This window comes from Carassius carassius, chromosome 5 (assembly GCF_963082965.1).
Source record: "Carassius carassius chromosome 5, fCarCar2.1, whole genome shotgun sequence".
In the NCBI taxonomy this organism is placed as follows: Eukaryota; Metazoa; Chordata; class Actinopteri; order Cypriniformes; family Cyprinidae; genus Carassius; species Carassius carassius.
The window spans coordinates 30,088,633-30,109,206 of record NC_081759.1 but is presented as its reverse complement, the minus strand read 5'-3'; the positions used below and the strand labels follow the sequence as shown (position 1 = coordinate 30,109,206).

Below are 20,574 nucleotides of genomic sequence, written 5' to 3'. Positions count from 1 at the left end.
CTTCAGGCATGGTGTAGATGAGTCCTTACAGCCCTTATGGACACTCACTGCACAGTCTAGGTGTCAAGAGAAACAAACAAATCCGAAGAAACAACATAAATATATAATACATAAAAACACCTATCACACTACACCTGGCAGACTTCCAAGACCTAATTTTCCAAAAATAGATAAAAATGAAATGACTCATTACATACCTCCTTCTTACGAGAAACAGTACATCTTTTAAAGTTACAACTATGACAGTTTTATTATTTAAAATATCTGTTTCAAATTAAACGAACTCACATGTGCAGTGGAGGACCTCTTTCCCAAGGGCTGGCTTGCCGCAGATCTCACAAAGTGTCGACCCCAGGACAGATCCCGCTGTGAACTGGTGTCCATTGACCTGCTTGTCTTTGGTCTCTCTCTCTTTTCCTTTCCCCTTAAAGAACCGAGAGAAAGCCATTAGATCACTCACAGTCCACATCACCACCTGCCATGACTGCACATTACACTCAACATTTTGATCACTACATGTTTTCTGCTTGTTAAGTTAGTCTGACATGCTTGTGTGACAAAAAAAGGCCATGGGAGAGTTTGCTGCTGGTAAAACAGTTACAGCCAAAAAAAGGTTTAATGATTAAAAGAGACACCTCTGGTTGTTTTTGTTACTAACAATCATTCTTTACCCCAGTTTCTTTTTCATTCACCTTGAATGTCTATTAAACAATATTTTGTGCAAAACCTGGGAAGAAATAGTTTTTGAAGAAAAAAAGAATTGTATGAGATAATATGTATTGTATAACAGAAATTATAAGACTATAAACCAATGTTTGATATTTTAACATATTGCTTATATGTAATATTATAATGCATTTTTCCCACCACGTAATATTTCTTCATATCATCAATGCTGTTTAATATTTATGTAAAAACTGCAACACTTATTTCAGGATTATTCAATGAACTTTAATGAATACTATTTTTGTGCTCAAAAAATGTTTCTAGAAAGTTGAAAATAACAGCATTTATTTGATATAGAAATCTTTTGTTACATCATAAATAGCTTTACTGTCATCCTTGATTACCTCCCTCACTCCAAAATTATTAAAAGCAGTGTATAAATATAATTACAGTATACATAACACATATGTTTACCTTGTTCTTGTTGCGTGTGCTATACATTCGGCTCTTTATAAAGCTGAATGTGCGGCTGACTTTGTATTTTTCTGACTCGGTTTTGGAAGGGATGATATATTTGTCCCATTCCTCTTCCTCGATCCTGAAACACAAAAGCCCGCTTATATTAATCACCTGTGCATTATAAACACAAACACATGCCTAGCCAGTGAGTGTTTAATGATAATACAATTTTCATTTTCAGACCATGATGCAGTGAAGCGGTTTCATTAATGCATTTGTTTCAGGCTAAGTCATGCATTCTTTTCCTGGCAACAGGAAAATTAATAATTAGTCATCAGCCTCTGTGCCATAACTAGGACATACCACCTGAGCAGTGCGGACATTCTCTGCATTTCAAACATTCTTGATTAGAAATCTTTGCTTGGTGGGAGGTGAGTTGTGAGACAAGGACCACAGTTAGGTACACAAACAGTGTTATTACATATTTTAGTGTCAACACCGTGAAGTGAAAGCATCATTTAGAGTTATTTCACAAAGGTTAAGAAGCATTAGATTTGATTTTATGCCCGTGGGTGACAGTGCATTCTGGTTAGGTTATTAAGACGATCATGCCAAGGGTGTTGTTGGTGTTTTGGGGCTACTGGGGCTCTGTATTGACATACTCTTTGAGGAATTCGGACAGCGTGAGGTGTTGGAGGGAGCTGGCCAGCTCTGCGCTGGTCTCATCGTCAGCTGACTGAGCACGTCTACGAAACCTTAACTCCCTATAAAGGTACAGTACAGCACTCTGAGTGTTCATACACACAACAGATACATACATTTACATTGTAATGCATCCACACTCCACACACACACAGACTGTCTCTGGAGGGCGCTATTGTGCTTTGCTGTAAAAAAAACATTAAGAAAAAAACAATGCAGGGAAATAAGTTGAAAGATATGGATGACGATGATATGAGCTGCAATATGACATACTGTATGGCAGTCACCAACTACTGCATTCATATCTATGTTTCCATTTACATTAATATTTTTGCTCATTAAACAAAAACAACACTATCCAATAGCATTCACTTTGGAACGGTTAACACCTGAAAAAAGGTGCCACGTGCTTCAAATCAACAGAAAGCATCTTGTCACCTGGCATCCATGTAGTTGTTCTCAACAGTTTTATTCTCTGGTTAATACCTAACATTGGGATCAGAGGAGATGAGAGGTTGTTAGAGGACTGTATTACCTTTTCTCTTGAGGCTGCTCTGATGTGCTGCAGGCACGATGTTCTGTGGAAAAGAGAACTGTATATTTTAGACTGCTTCTGTCAAGACATGGCTTTTGAAACACTCATAAAGAAACGTCTTTGAGAATTTACAATAGGTTTTCTTATAGACATAATAAACATTCATCTACAGACTGATGACACCATCCTTCCTTTCCAGCAACATCTTATCAAATAATGATGAAACCCCTTGAGGGTGAAGGCAGACGCACTGCAATTAGGCTTCCACAACCAGCAAGCAAAGCCATGGAGATTTGCAACTTCACTCATACTGTACACACACCAGACCTGTGTTGTTATCGTTAACAAAAACAAACTATCAAAACATTTTTTAGATCATTTAAACAAATCTGACATAAAATAATATATAAATATTAGATGAAAATGTATACTTAAATAACCTGAGTAGAAGTACCAAAATCACTGAAATTAAAAAAATTACTTTATAGGAGCACATAGCAAAAAAATAAATAATAATAATAATAATAATAAATAAAAAAAATATAAAATATAAAATATAAAAACAAAAGGCAATTAAAAAATACTGAAATTTTATATAGATAATAATAAAATGACACTGACACACAATACAAACACAAAAACCCATCCATTTTTAGAAATCACTTTCTCCCACATTAAACACAGAGTGCTTTCAGCAGCAGAAGTATTGCGCTATGTTGTAAGCAGCGTGTGGTATAAGAGGCGGGTGAGCAGGCGAGCAGGCGAGCAGGCGAGCAGGCGTGGCCGTACTTACTAACAGGGTTGAGCAGAGACAGAGATTTAGACAGAGACAGTGCCTGTAGTAGAGACCTGCTGCCACTGCTGCTGGAGAGAGCGCCATCTACAGGACACAGCGGACATGACACTCACTACAGCCCGGCACTATTCTACACATACATACTGTGCTGGTTTTGAATGGAAGGATTTTTATAAATTATTAAATGTTACAACAGAAATTTGATGATTGGCTCCTCTATTAATGATGTCTGGATCATCGGTCTCAAAACCAAACATTCAAACATGCCTGCCCCTGCTAGAAAATTCAACTTAAGCGTGCAGCTGTGTTTTGGAACATGGTAGGTGGTTAACTGGTCATAGCTGGTCATTAGCTGTTCTAAGTTCATCGTCGGGTGAAGCTGGTCAGAGGATGTAGAAGATTGATTGCTGATCCATGACGGCTTAACAAGCTTCAGAGCGGTTTAGTCCCCCTACCATGTACTAAAAAACACAATCTTAAATTGGTGTTTCCAGCAGGGATGATGCCCAAAAAAGCAATCTACATTAGCTAACTACTTGGTTTTGAGGATATTTGTTAGTAGTGTGTGTCTGTTCACTACATTTTTGTTAGTAATCAAGTGCAAAATGCAACCCATGATCAAGTGTAGAGGTTATTATGTACAGCTATTATGTTGGTGTCCATAAATTATTTTACAGACATAAGAACAAGAAAGGAATATCTTCAGAATTTTCCTATAAACATTAATAATCTACTAAACAGCCTTGGAAGAATAGAATAGAACATGCTTGTTTATGCTGCCGAATGGCATTCAGCATCGTTAACTGCCACAGAAACGGGCAATTATTGGGAGATACTCTGACTCACTGGATGTTAATGAATGTAGATCATCCGAGGGGGATTACAAACAGGCTAAAATTTGTAGTTACAGCCTTTATAAAAAGATAAAACATCTGATAAAAAGGAGATCATGAGCGAAATACTGTCAATTTTAGCTTAATATCCATGACACAGTAAGAAAGTAGGCCTGTTTCACACTGCATATGTAAGCAGTGCACAATCAAGGCAGAATCGTGACTATAACAGCACTTTGTGTTCTGCTTTTCCATTGACAATATAAAAAATCATTATTGGGAGTGTTTGTAATTGGGAGTGTATGTGAACTTGATCATCATTAAATATAATATTTACTTGATTTACATCCAAATGGAAATTAATCTACACAGAACAGAACACAAACAACACAACAAAAAACCACAAATGATCTAGATTCTGTTTAACTGCACAATACACTGTGAATGCTTTAACCAGTAAGAGCTAACATAAATATTCACTGCTTACATTCAGTGTCAAACAGGTCATACATAAATAAATGTTCTGATCTTTGCTACAAAAAAAAAGAAAATAAGGAAATTATTCAGTTTTCAGTCAGTATAAAATCCTTTCATCCCTTAAAAGCTCATCATGCTTAAAACAGACTAGACAGGAAATATAAGAGATGTTATGACTATGCTCAGTCACTCTCAGCCTTGAGAAAAAAAAAAAAAACAAATAACAGATGTTTTCAGAAACTTGATATTTGATCTCAGACTAAGGGTGCTTTCACACCTGCCTCACTTAGTTCGGTTGAATCGTCCCAGAGTTCGTTTCCCCCTTTTGTGCGGTTCGTTTGGGCAGGTGTGAAAGCGGCAATCGCACTCGGGTGCGCACCAAAAGTGGACCAAACAAGCATACCAAGACCTGCTTGAAGAGGTGGTCTCGGTATGCTTTCAAACGAACTCTGGAGCGATTTGTTTGTGGTGAGAACGTGATCCGACCTCGAACTGACCCAACTGCAAAAAGTACTGATCATTTTTGGACTAAACCAGCTGCCGTAATCAGCTGCGCTGTGCATTATGGGATGAGGAAGTGTTTGTTGACAGTGTGCACTTTAGTATGGCAGCTCGTGGACAAACTTGGAGTAGTGAGGAGGTGCGGAGCCTCATAGAAATTTGGTCTGATGACCATGAACATGTCAGAGTTAAGAAGAATTAATGCACGCCTCCGCTTGAAGTTATGAGCGATTCCCGCTCGCCGTTTGCAGTGCATTAGAACGTTGTTTTCAATCCGCGCTACATTTTAGAAATGTATTGTTTGCATATTGTGGAGCATACAAACAATGTAATAGATTATGGCCAGGGACAAAACCAAAAAAACGCGCAGTCGTCTCTCCATAGTTGTGTTGTCTCTGTGTTGTTTTCTGGCTTTTCCTCTTATGCTGGAATTTTCCCGCACGTAAATTCTGACCAATCGAAAAGCAGTTTAGGAAATACGTCATGGCCAATGAGTGATGTGGATGTTGTCATGTTACTGCATTTAGGTTCATTTCAACTGATTCGGACCAAAGCAATCAGTGTGGTGTGAAAAGGAACCAAAAAAAGTTGAAAAATGCTACAATGAATAATTGTTTGGCCTTGGTTCGGACCAAATGAACCGAACTAGAGATGTGAAAGCACCCTAACTGGACTTTTGTTTAGGCCCTGTGATTATATAGTTTTATTATTACCTGTATGTAAAAATAGAATAATCTACCCAAGCAACTTTTTTTTTCACATTTGACTCTACTTCCTGTCATCTGCCCCTGTAACACTAACTTTGGCAAAAGCACACATCATTTGGGACATAATGCAAGTAAAGTGAGAGGTGGATGGAGAAAGGTAAGAGGATCTGACCCTGGTTGAGGTCAGTAGGTGGAGGGTGGGCATCCCTACTGAATCGTGGAGGCAGCAGGCTGATTTTGGGCGAGGTGTAGGAATATGAACGAAGACGGATGCCCTGCTCAATATCCTGAAAAAAGAAAAAATGGACATTTTCACTCAGCTTCCATCTCATAGTGCTCAAAAATGTAGTAATGATGATCACGTGTAGTATCTGTAGTCAGATATCTGTATTTGTGCAGTTTGTCTCACTGTTGAGAAAAGCGAATATAAGTGCGATACCTTTGCAGGGGTGGGGTTACAGGCAGAGGAGGCGGAGTGAGAACGTGTGCAGGTAAGATCAGGGGCAGGTTTAAACATAATCCGTTCATCTGGGATGTTTTTGACCTCAGGCTGTGGCTGGGGGAGGGGCTTCTTCATTAAAATGTCATCATCGTCGTCCTCCTCGCTGTCCATTTCCAAGGCCACCATACTCGGGCTTAGAGAGAGGATTGGACTTCTAAAAATTCTCAACAACCACTGTGAGTAAGATGAGCTGCACTTGCGCTTTGTAAATAATTCATACATTTTATATGTGCCACAAACACTCCTCCTCCTATGCTGAAATCCCACAAAAAGGCAAATGTTTCTAAATCATGGAAACATTTTTCAAATTGATTCTGGGTTTATGCATAACAACTGCATTCCTGCTTTACAAGGCAAATGCATTCAGCAAATCAGGGCCAGGTAACTTGTCAGTTTGCCCTGGGTTTGTTTTTTGTTTGCTTGTCTGATTTCACAGTTCTTCTACTGCAGAAGTTTTTGCTTCAGAAAGAAAGTGGTGCCCAATACAGTAAACAAAATGTCCTTAAAATGTTTTCCAAACATTGAAATTCATCAGACTGTTGGGTCCATGCTCTCGGCAGCCAAGAATTCATTGTGCAAAAACACGTGGTCAACACAAAAGAAACCATGTTTATTCTACATGTCAGTAAACTTGCAACGAATGTATGAATTATTTTTTCATGTCATGCAACCCATCCATGTTGGCATGTGCCTGATGTGGCTACTTCAAGTATAAGCCAAGGACATAAACTACTATTCAATAGTTTAGGGTTGGTATTTTTTTTATTTCTTTTTTTTTTTTTGCAAGAATGCATTTAACTTTTTTACTGTTTTCAATATTGCTAATAATAAATAAATGTTTCTTGAACACCAAATCAGCACATTAGAATGATTTCTGAAGGATCATGTGACATTGAACACTGGAGTGATGGCTGCTAAAATTAAGCAAATTAAATGTATTTTGAAGAGTAGTGTTTTTTTTCTGTATTTATGATCAAATACATTCAGCTTTGGTAAGCATAATATACTTTTTTCAAAATCCTAAAAAAAACCTTACCGACCCCAAACGTTTGCATGGTAGTATATAAAGTGTACAGTGTCAAAATTAACAGACTGTCAGAACAAAACATCAATGTTAGCATGCTTACCTTAGGTCACATGACTCTGTAGGTGAGCTTGAGCTGTTATATTTCAATTCAGCAGGTCGTGTGGCACGCATGAGTCTATCCAGCATCAGTCCCGCAGGGGAGGTGGGAGAGAAAGAATGAGAAGCATGTTGCCGTCCTCTCTGCCCTTCATCATTTTTAACAGCTGGAGGGATATCTACAGTCCCTGGTGACAAGACCCCCGTATCTGACATTCGCCACACACCACTATCTGTCCCAGAGCTGTCCTCTGTGACACCTGAAACAGCGTACTTCCTATTGAGGTCACTGTCCTACATCAGAAGAGAACACAAAGAAAAATTTGTTTATGTGCAATATGTGTACATACTATACAAATATATAAGTAGAAGAAGTATTAAGCAACAAGAAGTAACAGGGTTAGTTCACACAATTTTTTTTTATTTTTTAGGTCATTGGGGTCCAAAACATTAGTGGTCCCCACTGACTTTCATTGCACATTTTTCAAAATATCTTCTTCTGTGTTAAATGGAAGAAATAAAATCATACAGGTTTGGAAGGACATGAGGCCAAGTAAATGATGATGATTTTCATTTTTGAGTGAACTATCCCTTTAACATAGTCAGACTCAATTAAAACAGTTCTTTTGCCACAGGGTTCTAAGAATTTACACACAAGGCCTGATGCCTCATAAAAACATAGCAGCATGTCTTTAATAATGTCAAACTAAAGTCTTTTGTGGCAGCAGAAGCGCTGTGGTTTGAGATTCAGGCCACAACGTTTCAAAATCAAATAAAGACTTTCCCTAAGACTTTCACAGAGATCAATCACAGGATAAAGGCAGTAAATGAAGGGAGGAGATGGGATTTGGATGAAAAATGTTTCAGCTGAGTGTCTGCAGATCTGGCATACTGAGTGAGCTGATTTGTAGGAGCAGCGATATGTGTGGCGTCTGACCTTAGCGGAGCCTCTGAGCATGGCTGTGAGTCTGACGGCAGCAGCGTCTGAGGAATGAAGGTGAAATGGAGTGCAGGAGCCAGGAGAGGAACACAGCTTCTCTGTCAAAACAAAACACGCTGTCAAATTGATGTGTGTGCCAATACAACTGGATGGAAATGCAGTGTCAGTGATATTTAAAAGTTAGCTGATGAAAACAATAATGTAAATATCAGCTGCCATTTTACAGCCTCCTCCTTTGTTCCGTTCGGAAACTTTTGTGTGCATGTGTGTGCACAAGTGTTTTGATAATCTCTGAATGCCAAGATGGCAGAAGAAACCAGTAAAACAGAAAATAACACAACAGCATGGTCTCTTTATGGCCATTAAATTTTCGGTTTCATTTTCAGGAAGGCTTTTGCACAGTTAACTCTATATATAGACACTGCATTTATATTGCAGTGAAATCCAACTAATTTTTTTTTATTTATTTTTTATAAATAAATAAATACTTTTATTATTTTTATTTATTTGTTATTTAACCGGGACAACAGACAGTCAAAAACCACCCTAGAATTAGGTACAAAGCTAAATTACATCTGCTGTCCATATTCAGCAAGGACACATCACATTTATCAAAAGTGACAATAAAGAAATGTGTAACATTATAGATTTTCATATTTCAAAAAAAGGCCAAAGACCAAATCAGCATATTAGAATGATTTCTGAAGTATAATGTGACAATGAAGACTAAAATAAAGATGATAAGAAATATGAATAAGAAATAATAATTAGCAATGAGAAATAAAACAAAGTTAGCAATTATTTAAGCGAATCTGCTACTAACTTAAATAACAGAGAGCTCCATTAATACATCCTTAACTATGAAGAAGAAACCGTTGAATAACAAATTATCTTCTGGGCACACACAAACAAAATTTGTGGTCCCAATGCAGTCAAAGTGCTGCAGTGTGTAAAGAAAATAGGCTGAATGTCTGTTTCTTCTTTCTCACGCACACAATTGTAACAACATTTACAGCTCTGGTGCAGAAACACAAACTTACACCTATCCATTCACATGACAAAAACTTCCACCGACACGGTCAAATAAACACAAAAACACCAACATTACATTTTCAAGGGAAAGATCTGTATATGTTGGCATATAATCAGTTATGTGTGTGTCTTGGTAAAAATGAATTCCGATAACTTGTCGGGGCACCCCTTAATGAAGGATGCATGTGAAGGCCTTCCAACAGTAACGGAAAAACCAGATACTGACGTCAACTTCACAAACACACACACACACACACACACACACACACACACACACACACACTTTATTCATTCAGATACTTGGTGAATCACACATCTGAAGGAAACCCAAACGCAGGACTCACTTGTGCTGAATTCCCATCAACTCAAAAGCAGATCTAAAACATCTGTAATACTAACACAATAACTGGATAATGCAGTTTGGCTTTCAAATGATTAATGATGACTCACTTAATTTGACCTGTGACAGGCAGCTTTCTTTTATCCTTCCTTTGACTACAGCATTTTCGGTCAGGATGACCATACACATTTTTGACGTGAGATTTGAAAAACCAACACCAGCAGAACAACCACTGTAATGTCCTATCAAAAACATCTCACTGCAAGCCTGGCTTGAAAGTCCCATTGTACATAACCAAAACCAGCTATTTGAGCTCTGACTCATTGCTGAATTAAGCCTGTAAATCTGCCCTGCACCACAGACCAGAAACAGTGGACAAAAACACACAAACTGAAGTTGTGTGAGACAATCAAAGACTTCTAGGATGTGTATGTGTGATTTCTTCATGTGTTGTCCTTGAGTGTCTTTGTTGCATGTATTATTCGTGCAGACTAGCTCTAGTTACCTGCTTTTTTTGATGTCCGTCTCCGAATTCTCATCTTTGGGAAGGATGGCCACGAGTAGTTAAACGGAGAGTCTGAGTCAGAGTCCATGTTTTTAATTTTCCTCAACTGCTCCGTTTTGTGAAACACATAACAGTAAAATCACCAAGGAGTTAGGCAGGAGTTTGAGAACACCTTTCTAAAAAATGCAGATTCCTCAGATAAGCATTTAGGAGATGAGTCTGCGAGTGTTTGCGAGTATATCGGAGAAGGTGGGTTTAGTCTCGACACTCTATACTCCCACTTCTTTGTTGCAGGCAGAGTCAGAACTCAAACTGGACCTGGGAGAGAGCACGACTGAGGGATTTTCAAATGAAGGTGTCTGTAGAAATCTGAAAGGTCAGCCAAGGTTTAGGAATCATTAACCATACACGCTAATAAAAACCCCACAATTTCCCGGGATGCAAAAGGACACACACTACCTCTTACTCTTCATAAACAAATAATACAACTAACTGTAATTTCACTGTGGAACAAATTACAATAATTATGCTTTCATAAATTCATGATGCAAAGGAACCTTATTTTTAATGCAACTTCTCAAAGGCGGGAATGAGTCATGTATCGCCTCAAAAACTGTAAAAAGGTGGGCCAAACTGATTTGAAACCCACATTCATTAATTTTAATAACAATCCCAAACCAATTCCAGAGTGGTGGCCCACAACGTAATCTAGAACATGATCTAAAATTTATAAACAGCTGTATAAATCAAAGACTAAATTCTAGGTGCGTGTTAGAATTTTCCATCTGACATTTTGCTAGGAAATCTATCCTGCAGTATGAATTTATCTTTATTTAAAATATGACATTACTGAAAAAATAGTCAAAACTAGTCATGCTGAGCTGATAGCTAATGATAAATAAATAAAATATATCAGTAATATTATTGTAATTGTATATAGTAAAATATAAATTTATATGAACATAACATTGAAATTAAATCTAACTATATATAAAAAGTACCCTACTTAAAATCAACAGCACAAACCAAATCTGACAGAGACTCAATTCACAAAATCAAAGCCGCTAAAATGCAACCACACACATTACATCTATAAAGCCAAGTCACAACCAGCCAGGAACTTTTCAAAAGCAGAATTACAGCCAGGTGTGTGTGTGTGTGTGTGTCTGAGACGAGATGGATTACTCTCTGCATGTGGTGGACATTCAGTCTCTGCTAGAGAACCACTCAGTGGGTGTATGGATCTATCCTTCAGCGGGAACATGTGCTCCAGTAATCCAAACAGCAGATTCATTCAGTTCACCAAAGGTCTCAAAAACCAACAAATGTCTTTTATTTTACAGGTTAGGATTTTTTTAAATGATACCATGCAGCAACTCAATAATTACATATTTCTGGGTGCAGCTTCTTAGAAAATCCTCCTTATGAAAACAGATCCCGATAGGTGAAGGTGAGCACACAAAAATGTCAGATTTAGTTCCTTTTTTCTTATTTCCTTTTGTATGTGCTCTTATTCCTTTATTTCTTTGACAGCAGAGTTGTCCATTCAGTTTAAATAGAGACCTCCAAAAGGTTTGCTTCCAGTCGGCCTGCTATTTTCTGTTGACTGTAACGGTTTCAGTCATCTCATGAAATCTGGGCTCCAACCCCAGCACTCTCCTCCCTCCAGAGTTGTTAGTGGCTAACCGTCTGTGCGTGAGAGTCTGAGTTTGTGTTTTAAAATGTGAAATAAGGGAATGATAGTTCAGTATAGCTCAAATGATGAGAATAGGTTGCATAATGTATGTGAGTATGAATTAATATATATAGTCATAATCAATAAAAATATACTTTTATAATCATTATCATGGGTAAGTACTACTGCTTTCCAAAAGTTATGGGCAAAAAAAAAGAAGGTTTAACCAAACTAAATTCAAATCTGTCCAAAGACCCCAATAAGATACTAAACATAGAGCTGTTTGGGAATTATTTTGCTTCATGAACAAGGTAACTGGGTATTCTGTGAAAGCATTTGTATTAGGATGAGGAACACGTTCTGTAGAATGGGCTCAATTTTAAAGCATCATCTTAAATGTCAGCTTTTGTGCAAGTTCAAAAATCTAAGCTTGTTAACATTCCTGCCTCCACTTTACAGTTGAAACTGTGAATGTGCATGTCTGTGTGGGTGGTTGGGTTAAAGGGGCCAAAGCCATTGCAAAAGAAAAGAGTTCCACCTTGAGGATTCCTTTGCTGAGCTACAATTCTCCCTATCTTGGTCCAAAAAAAAAAAAGATATATATATTTAATAAATATCCAGCAGATCCTTAAGAGCAATAGCAGTGCCTACAATCCAGAAGCCGCTTTTTCCCCTTGAGCAAAAACATGAAACCATTCAATGAAAACTGAACAGAAGGTCTGCACAATTTCATTTAGATGGTAATGTTCAGTTGCCAGTGCCTCCTCCTTTGTAATTGTACTTGTAATACACAGAGTATGTTTAAAAACACAAGATGTCTGTTTTGAATGAAAACGATTTTGCTCTAACCAAAAAGAGTCCTTTTAAATTAAAGTGAAAAACGGATGCAACTGCACTGAAGTAAATTAAGTTAACATCAGCCCAATAAGAAAATTCATGACTTTTGCATATTCAATAAGCCCCTCTCATGCATGCAACACAAAGCAACAGCAAATTTCCTTGTTGATGTTTAAATATAAGAACTTCATAGGCAGAGGTGGGTAGTAACAAAGTACATTTAATCCATTTACTTGTAAATGTTTTTAGGTAAAGAGTAAATATAAAAGTGGGTACTTTAACTTCGCTACACTGGGTGATATTCCTCTCGTAACTTAATTTTAATGCAATACATGTTAAGAAATGCAGTTTATTCCATTGTAGTTTATAGTCTTTTTTGTTTCTCGGGCATGCCCTATTCGCGAATAAATCACTATTTTGAGACGATTCTGTTCAAGGCCTTTGATCAAACATGTTGGCAAAATGGTCTGAATTGGTTCATGAATCTGTTTGAATGATTTGTTCATCTACACTCAATTGAAACCAAACCTGCAAATGCTACTGTTGTCTGCATTGAAGATCTTCATTAGTTGAACACCTGCGATTAACGATTCCACAGGTATGCATTCAATTTCATTTCATAGAAGTAATACCTTTGTAGTTGTGGTTACTAGATCTATTACGACTGATATGATTAAAGTGCAACGTGAAATGAATGAAAAATGTTGATTGCAGCATTACATTTACTTGCTTTAATTGTATATTTGCTTTATTACGTTGCATCAGATTTATTTTTTAAGCAGCGTTGAGCAATATAACCAGTCACATATGTTTCTGTTGCACTTTTGAATGCAAAATAACCAATCAGAGGCATTTTGATCCGTCACTACGAAGAACTGTTATGTGCACATACTCATTGACTGAATTCTGAATCTCTATTCACAAATGCTCTCATCAGCATAAACAATAAATTACAGAACAGATGCAAAAGACTGATTTTGCAGTGTAAACAACTTCAGTTATTATAAACAGAGTTTTAGTGAAAAGTGCATAATTCACATTTGACCAGAATTTTTTTTTTACGGTTTTTGAGAGAAGGCTGCATTTGTTTGTTAAAAATACAGTAAAAACAGCAATATAGTGAAATTTTATTACAATTTAAAATAACTGATATTTATTTTAATATATTTTAAAATGTAATTTATTCCAGTGATGGCAAAACTACATTTTCAGTCTTCAGGGTCACATGAACCATCAGAAATCATTCTAATCTGCCGTTTTGCTGTTCAACATTATTATCAGTGTTTAAAACAGTTGTGGTGGATAATATTTTTGTGGAAAATAGAACTATTCCTTGGGTGTATGCATGTATACCTGAGTTAAATGTGTTTAGATCTTCGTCCTCTTCATCCAGACAGAGAACAAGCTGTTCTTCAAAGACCTGACAAACAAGACGAGAAAAACACACTCATACACCACAATTCAGCCATTTTCAAGAACGAAAACAGACCAAAATAAGAACACGGGCATAAACATCTGTCCATTAGCAAACAGAAAAACACACATATGGCAGGTCTGAAGAAGACTAAGTGATCCATTATTGTGTTTCTGATTCCAGGAATTGATGGAGACACACTCACACACCAAAATAACTCCACTCACACTATCCACCAGGGCTTCATCCTCGATTCTCAGTTGGCTGTTCAAATCTGAGGAGCAGAAAAAAACAAATGCAACACAAAAAACAGATTTCCACTTGTACACAATTGCCAACTTGAGCACAAACAAGCCTTTCTGCTGGAAAACCAAGACACCTATCAAAAGGGTAAGCAGTGACAGGAAGTTTCTTCACATTAAGTCCACAGGGTCACAGAGGCTAAACCTGCTGAGGCTCCTGCTGTCAACATAAGCTGGCAATCTCTCTGTGTCTCTTTACGGCATTTACATCACGCCGTTCCTTCTTGATCTGTCAAACTATAGGCTGATTTTTTCTCTCATTTTGCCCTCTCTTACCCCTCCCAAACATTTAGTGTCTCTGTCTCTCGACCCACCCAGGAGGAATGTGTCTCCTCATACTGGACATGTTTGGGAAACCAGCCTGAGGTTCCTCACAAAGCCTGCTCTGTGTATGGGTGTGTATTAGTGTATGTGTACTCCTCATCCCACATTCTACCACAATGTCCTCCTGACTGAGCCAAATTCAACCAATGTACTCTAACAACCCTGCCAGACCTAACTCACAGTGACAGACAGAGAGAGAGAGAGAGAAAGCGAGAGAGAGAGAGTCGGTGTGGGGAGAGCTGGGGTCAAGAAGAGGGAAAGGAACAAAAGACAAACAGAAAAAGAGAAAGTGGAATAACAGAAAGGAGGATTGAGGTGAAGTGAGAGCCAGAAGAGAAGAAAATTTATCACATCAGCAGGATGAAACGTGATAAGACCTTGGCGAGACAAAATATAGAAACTAGTCATAAAATAAACCCAAGACAGGAGGACTAAAATAAAGTGAATAATTATAATAATAATATGGACATTATGGCCAGAAATGATCTTGTGGAGTTTAAATTCTCACCACACGGCTTAAATCTACTTTCCAGAAAGCCACAAATATAAATATCAGGTGTAATCCCAGACTGTTGCTGAATTTTTTTTAATAGTTCAGATTAAGTTTATTATTGCTAACAAGGGTAAAAAAAAAATCTGACAGACATTTTAGTCTGTGTATTGGGGTAAAATGCATAGAAATGAGCTCTGGCTTACCTGTGTCACATATATCAGATCTGTGTATGCTCTCTTCTGGCGGCTCACTCAGTCGTCCCACCTGTAACATATTAAACTGTCACGTCTGATACAGAATCACATTTGCATTGAACATCAGTGGAATAACTGTTTGGAATGAAGTGGATTGCTGATCAACCTTTTTGGTTTTGGAATAATTCACATAATGGGTGTAATTAATCTGACTAAACATTGAAGCTTTCCCATGGATGTATACACATATGTTATGGAAATCTAAAAAACACAAGGTCAACGAACCATTTTAAAAATCGTATTTTTAAATGGACATATACTACATTCAAAAGATTGGAGGCAGAAAGATTTTTTAAAGAAATTCATGCTTTTATTCTGCAAGGATGCAATAAATCAAAAGTAAAAGGAATAAATTACATTTTAAAATGCATTCAAAAAGAAAAATGTAAGGATTGTTAAAAATATATAAATATTTTTTTTTACTGGATTTTTTATCAAATAATTGCTGTCTTCATGAGCATAAGACACTTCTTTTAAAAACATTTAAAAGCCAATCCTAAACCTTTAAATGGTACTGTACATTTACTTATTCAACTATGTCAAATTACTTATAAAAACAGTTTAAAGAACCATCACAGGTACATGAGTTACAGCACTTGTAATCTCTAGTGATCTTGTTCTGTCTGCCAGCAGTTGTTATATGAGAAATACCAGTCTGCTGCTCAAAGCAATACCTGTAAACGATACTGTAAACTGCAATAAAAGCTTCCAAAGTTATGACTTTAGTCATTTATAGACTCATAAAACTCTGTTTCACACATCATTCTCCTTTAACCTGCTATCAGAGGTTTATGATGAAAAATGAAGAGGGGGTGGACAGCTGAGAGGTACATTTCAAACTGGGGATTGTTTCACATGGAGAGTTAAAATACATTCTCTTCCATAACATATTGTAAGCATATCAAATATTTAATCCATAATAAGATGAATATTAGCCATATATTTACTCAGAATACACAGATCATTTTGAATTATTTTTAATTACTGTCACTGTGATCTAGATGATGTATCTACAGCATTTACCAGCAGAGGCTAACAAGTCTATGCTAACCAGCTGAACCATGGACATTTGATTCGAATCACCAGCAAATTGGGGCAGTGTTTGAAATTTGTATTTGAAAGCAATCTAAAAACTGTCATCAGTTTTACTATTATGTTCTGTAATGGCACAGAGATTATAGTTTCCTTTTAACTGGTAAAACGTTATTAAGAGCAAAAAGCAGAAATAATCAGAGAAGCTTATTGTGAAGCTTTGGCAAAAAAAGTTTTCTGTTACTTATATACCGCTTTTTAGGCAGAGATTAAACAATGTTCAAGACTGTTTAGGCTCATCTTAGTAGTTACTGTCTTCTGTCTTTATTGCTATAAATAACCACTACATTTAAGTAAAAATAATAATTTGATCCTCTCCGTTTTTGTTGTATGTCTTTTCTCAGTCCTTCCTTTTGCAAACAATGACCATGAGATTTCCAAATTCTTTTGATAGCTCTACTATAGACAGGAAAAAAAGAAAGCATTTCCTTGAAGTTTGTGTTCAATGCAGACTCACCCTTGCAAGTGCATATGGCTCTCTGCTCTTCTCTCTGTACAGCTGGATACTGTGCTGTGCATTTATATGTGTGCTGTTCTTCACAGTCAGACTAATAGATTCGGTGACAGGGCAGATACGAAGCTGGTTAGAGCTGTCTGTCCAAATCTGACACATCCACACTGGCCTCCACACACTGCAACTCGAGGGACTGGTCATAACAAAGTCATAAGACACATGAAACTCAGCCCCTACTGTACACTGGATCAATGACTGAGGTGACACACCAGTGATTAAAGGATCTTTTTAACATGTAATCTAATTATAGTGTATTGTGTCAGGCAGGACAGAGTGACTCACTCTGTTAGAGCGCTGATGAGCGTCGGGTCTCCGTGCTTCTGAGCCAGCGTGAGAGGACTGTGGCCTTCCTTGTCAACCATGGGAACCGTCCTCTGACCTTCAGACTCCAGGAAGAGGAAGTGACTGAGGTGGGGGAACCCCATATGTATGGCCACATGTAGAGGCGTTGCCCCGGAAAGGAGATCTAAAAGAAAGAACGATAAATAATCAGCCTTGGGAAACTTTTTTTTATATAGATTTATAAGAGAGGTTTTTTTATATTTATTTAATTTCACTGACAAATACAATGATATACAAGAAAAAAACTCTCCCTTTCCTTTTTTGTGTGTGAAAAATTAGCTATTCATAAAGTGTACAAGCATAAAAGTAATGTGGGTAGTGGTGGGCAATATGATCAAAACCTAAAACCAAAACCATGGATCACAATATAATTATTTTTGCTTTAAATAAGGTATTTACAATATCAACATTTTGGCACCTTAGAAATTTCATAATTCTTGTAACCAGTGTCAATATCACAAAAAAACAATACTAGCCTATATTTAATTAATAAAAATTAATTAAAAATAATAAATTAAATAAATTAATAAAAATAAAAAAAACTCAAGTTCACTGAATAAAACAGTGAGTAAATAAGAATAATAAACTTAATAGAAAAAAAAACTACAGTAGAACAAATCAATACGAAATGCAACATACATTGTATAAAGTAATAGAATTTATTAAAACACTGCATATTCTTCACTGTGTAAAATAAACATATTTCTTCTTTATTAAAGTCACAAATTTACTCAATTTACTCGAGTGCAGTGAGAGATCTTCTCTCTTTTTGTTTGATTAACATGATGAATAACAAGACAGCAGGAATATTAGACTGCTATCACTTTAAGAGCTGCCTGGATACAATATACTGTTACACATGTGTTTTCTTTCTCAGTTAATAGTGTCTAGCATTATATCACCCACCACTATGTGTAGGCATGATATTGTAATTTGTAGAGAGTGTGTCATGCTTTTCAATGATGCATGGCAAAGTTCTCTTTAATTCCACCCCAAGATTTAGACCATTAATCTTTTTTCACCATCAAAAATATTGTTCGTATTGAGGAATATACAGTATATTAAACCACACATAAATTTCTAATACTTTTTATATGTTTTAAAAAGTTCTAACAGAAATCCTTTTGCATTCTGCCATAGGGATATTCTGTAAAATAATAATAATAATAAAATCTCCTCAACTACAAGAAATCAGAACCCTATTTGGCATATAAGTCTAAAACATCTAAAATGCACACAAAATGTTGTTTTGTTGTTTGTATGCGAGCCCATCTGTGCTTTGTGCTCTGTGCAAACAAGCAGCAGCCTGATAGGTATAATGCTGTCTAAAAAAGAAATGCCCTTGTTGACATCCACATTGATGGTTTAGAGTTCAGCAGACAGCTAATCTCTGTGTGGTACACATCTGGTCATAAACATGCTGTAGGGTGACAAACACTTACAGCAAGCACTTTGCACATGGTCTCTATGAGGTGTATAATAAAGGAGTGTCAAAGACAGGGCCCAAGGGTTGAATATGGTCCATGGAGGAATCCAGTCAGCCTTTTAGAATATTTGAAGATTTTTTTTTTTTAATTTAATCTGGCCTACAAACTACAATGAATATGGCACCCTTTCTGTTTTCCCTCTTCATTGTATAAGTGTTTCCCATAAGTGTGCATGAGCCTCAGATATATAATGTGTAGAACCTGCTCATCAGGTTATAACGATACTCAGCAAACACAAATTCAAAATGATTTTCATCAAGTAGACTCATCATAAACAATCAGTTCATCTTAATATGAATGATATTATGAGTGGATAAAGCCTTGTATAGGTGTGGGATTATTTTCTTTGTCCTGGTTCAGTGGAACAGAGCACAAGTAACTGGGTGTTGTTGACAGACAAACTAAAGAGGGGACTCTAAACTAGACCGGTGTGTTTGTAAAACACTGCACACACACATGCACAGTAATTGATTGAACAGATGTTTACGACTGTTTGCTTATGTTGATAGTGGTAGTCGAACTGCTGTTTTGATTTGTCAGCGAGGTGAGGCAACATTTCCATAGCCAAATCACACTGATCTCAGTTTTCTGCAAGCATGTCACTTATATATTTTGCAAGAAGTTGCAGAAACCGAACCAGTTATTTTTTTTAGATATAAAGGATTGCTTTTGCTTGATTTTTGTCGGTGACATTTCTAAAGTACAGCATGCTAAAGCAGTTTTTCTCAGGGGAATGCAACTAATTCATAGGATTAGATAAACATATTCCTATCCAATAAGTGAACGTCCAGGTTTTTTTTATACACTTAAAACAAGCAGTAACACTTGAGAGATAAATTGCTGTTACTTTCCCTGAGAACAACAAGAATGTTGCTAAAGAGTGCTTTCATTAATCAAAGCTGACACACTGTTCTTCAGACAAAGCAATGAAATGAACGCTAATTCAGCTGTGCAATTTACCGCAAACAATCGTTAGTGTTATGTAAGGGGCCCTGTGTGCACTAGAGACATTCTTTAAATCTCTCTTCATTCTCACCGTTCAAGAAATTAGTTAATGTTCCATGATGGAACGAGCACTGTATCCATTCTCACTTAGACAGAACTCCAGACCATGACAACTTCTACACTACACCGTATTACACACACACACAAATTATTTTTATACAAAACATCAATTTACTGTCCATATTAAAATATTGCTATATTCAAGAGAATAACCTAGATAGCATTAATGTTTTCATTCCAGAATATTCTGCATTGAACATTTTTCTTATTGTCAATATGCATGTAAAGACCAATAGGAATTGTATTTATTTTTTGTAAAATTTCCTCATTCTGAAGATTTCCTAATTCTACTGTAATTAAATGAAGCCAACATAAGGGAAAAAAAGTAAATACACACAAATACATTTTAATGAATTATTTCAATATATCATTCAAACTAAACACACCTATTAAAACGCTTTTAAAGAAACATAAATCATGTATGTGAAATAAAATATTCCATGAACAAAGTTCTAGGAGTTAAACAGCTATGCTGAAACTGTGCTCTGGCCAACAAGACTAGTCAAATTATTGTGCACTATTTTAGTCTATATCACTGTTTGTTAATATTGGCTGTCTGTCACATGAGCAGCATGTTCCTAACACTCATCCTGATAACTTGCTCTGATGCAACAGTGTTTCCTCAAATTGGAAATCCCCATTGCACATAAAAAAATA

General features: G+C 36.7%; 1 protein-coding gene across 5 annotated transcripts in view; it reads right to left on the bottom strand.

Moving 5' to 3' along the window:
• LOC132141222 (rho guanine nucleotide exchange factor 28-like) overlaps positions 1 to 20,574 on the bottom strand; it is a 58,170-nt gene that overhangs the window by 18,767 nt on the left and 18,829 nt on the right. For 2 of the 5 annotated variants that reach the window (XM_059550546.1, XM_059550547.1), the window contains exons 5-19: positions 17,306 to 17,489; positions 16,967 to 17,156; positions 15,367 to 15,427; positions 14,272 to 14,318; positions 13,984 to 14,050; positions 8,239 to 8,339; positions 7,306 to 7,595; positions 6,116 to 6,311; positions 5,849 to 5,963; positions 3,156 to 3,242; positions 2,363 to 2,405; positions 1,788 to 1,889; positions 1,141 to 1,264; positions 289 to 424; positions 1 to 56 (exon numbers count right to left, since the gene is read on the bottom strand). In XM_059550546.1, coding sequence (XP_059406529.1) covers positions 1 to 56; positions 289 to 424; positions 1,141 to 1,264; positions 1,788 to 1,889; positions 2,363 to 2,405; positions 3,156 to 3,242; positions 5,849 to 5,963; positions 6,116 to 6,311; positions 7,306 to 7,595; positions 8,239 to 8,339; positions 13,984 to 14,050; positions 14,272 to 14,318; positions 15,367 to 15,427; positions 16,967 to 17,156; positions 17,306 to 17,489 — 1,799 coding nt within the window. The remainder of the gene's footprint in view (positions 57 to 288; positions 425 to 1,140; positions 1,265 to 1,787; positions 1,890 to 2,362; positions 2,406 to 3,155; positions 3,243 to 5,848; positions 5,964 to 6,115; positions 6,312 to 7,305; positions 7,596 to 8,238; positions 8,340 to 13,983; positions 14,051 to 14,271; positions 14,319 to 15,366; positions 15,428 to 16,966; positions 17,157 to 17,305; positions 17,490 to 20,574) is intronic. The other 3 variants (XM_059550549.1, XM_059550548.1, XM_059550550.1) reach the window with 3 other exon arrangements.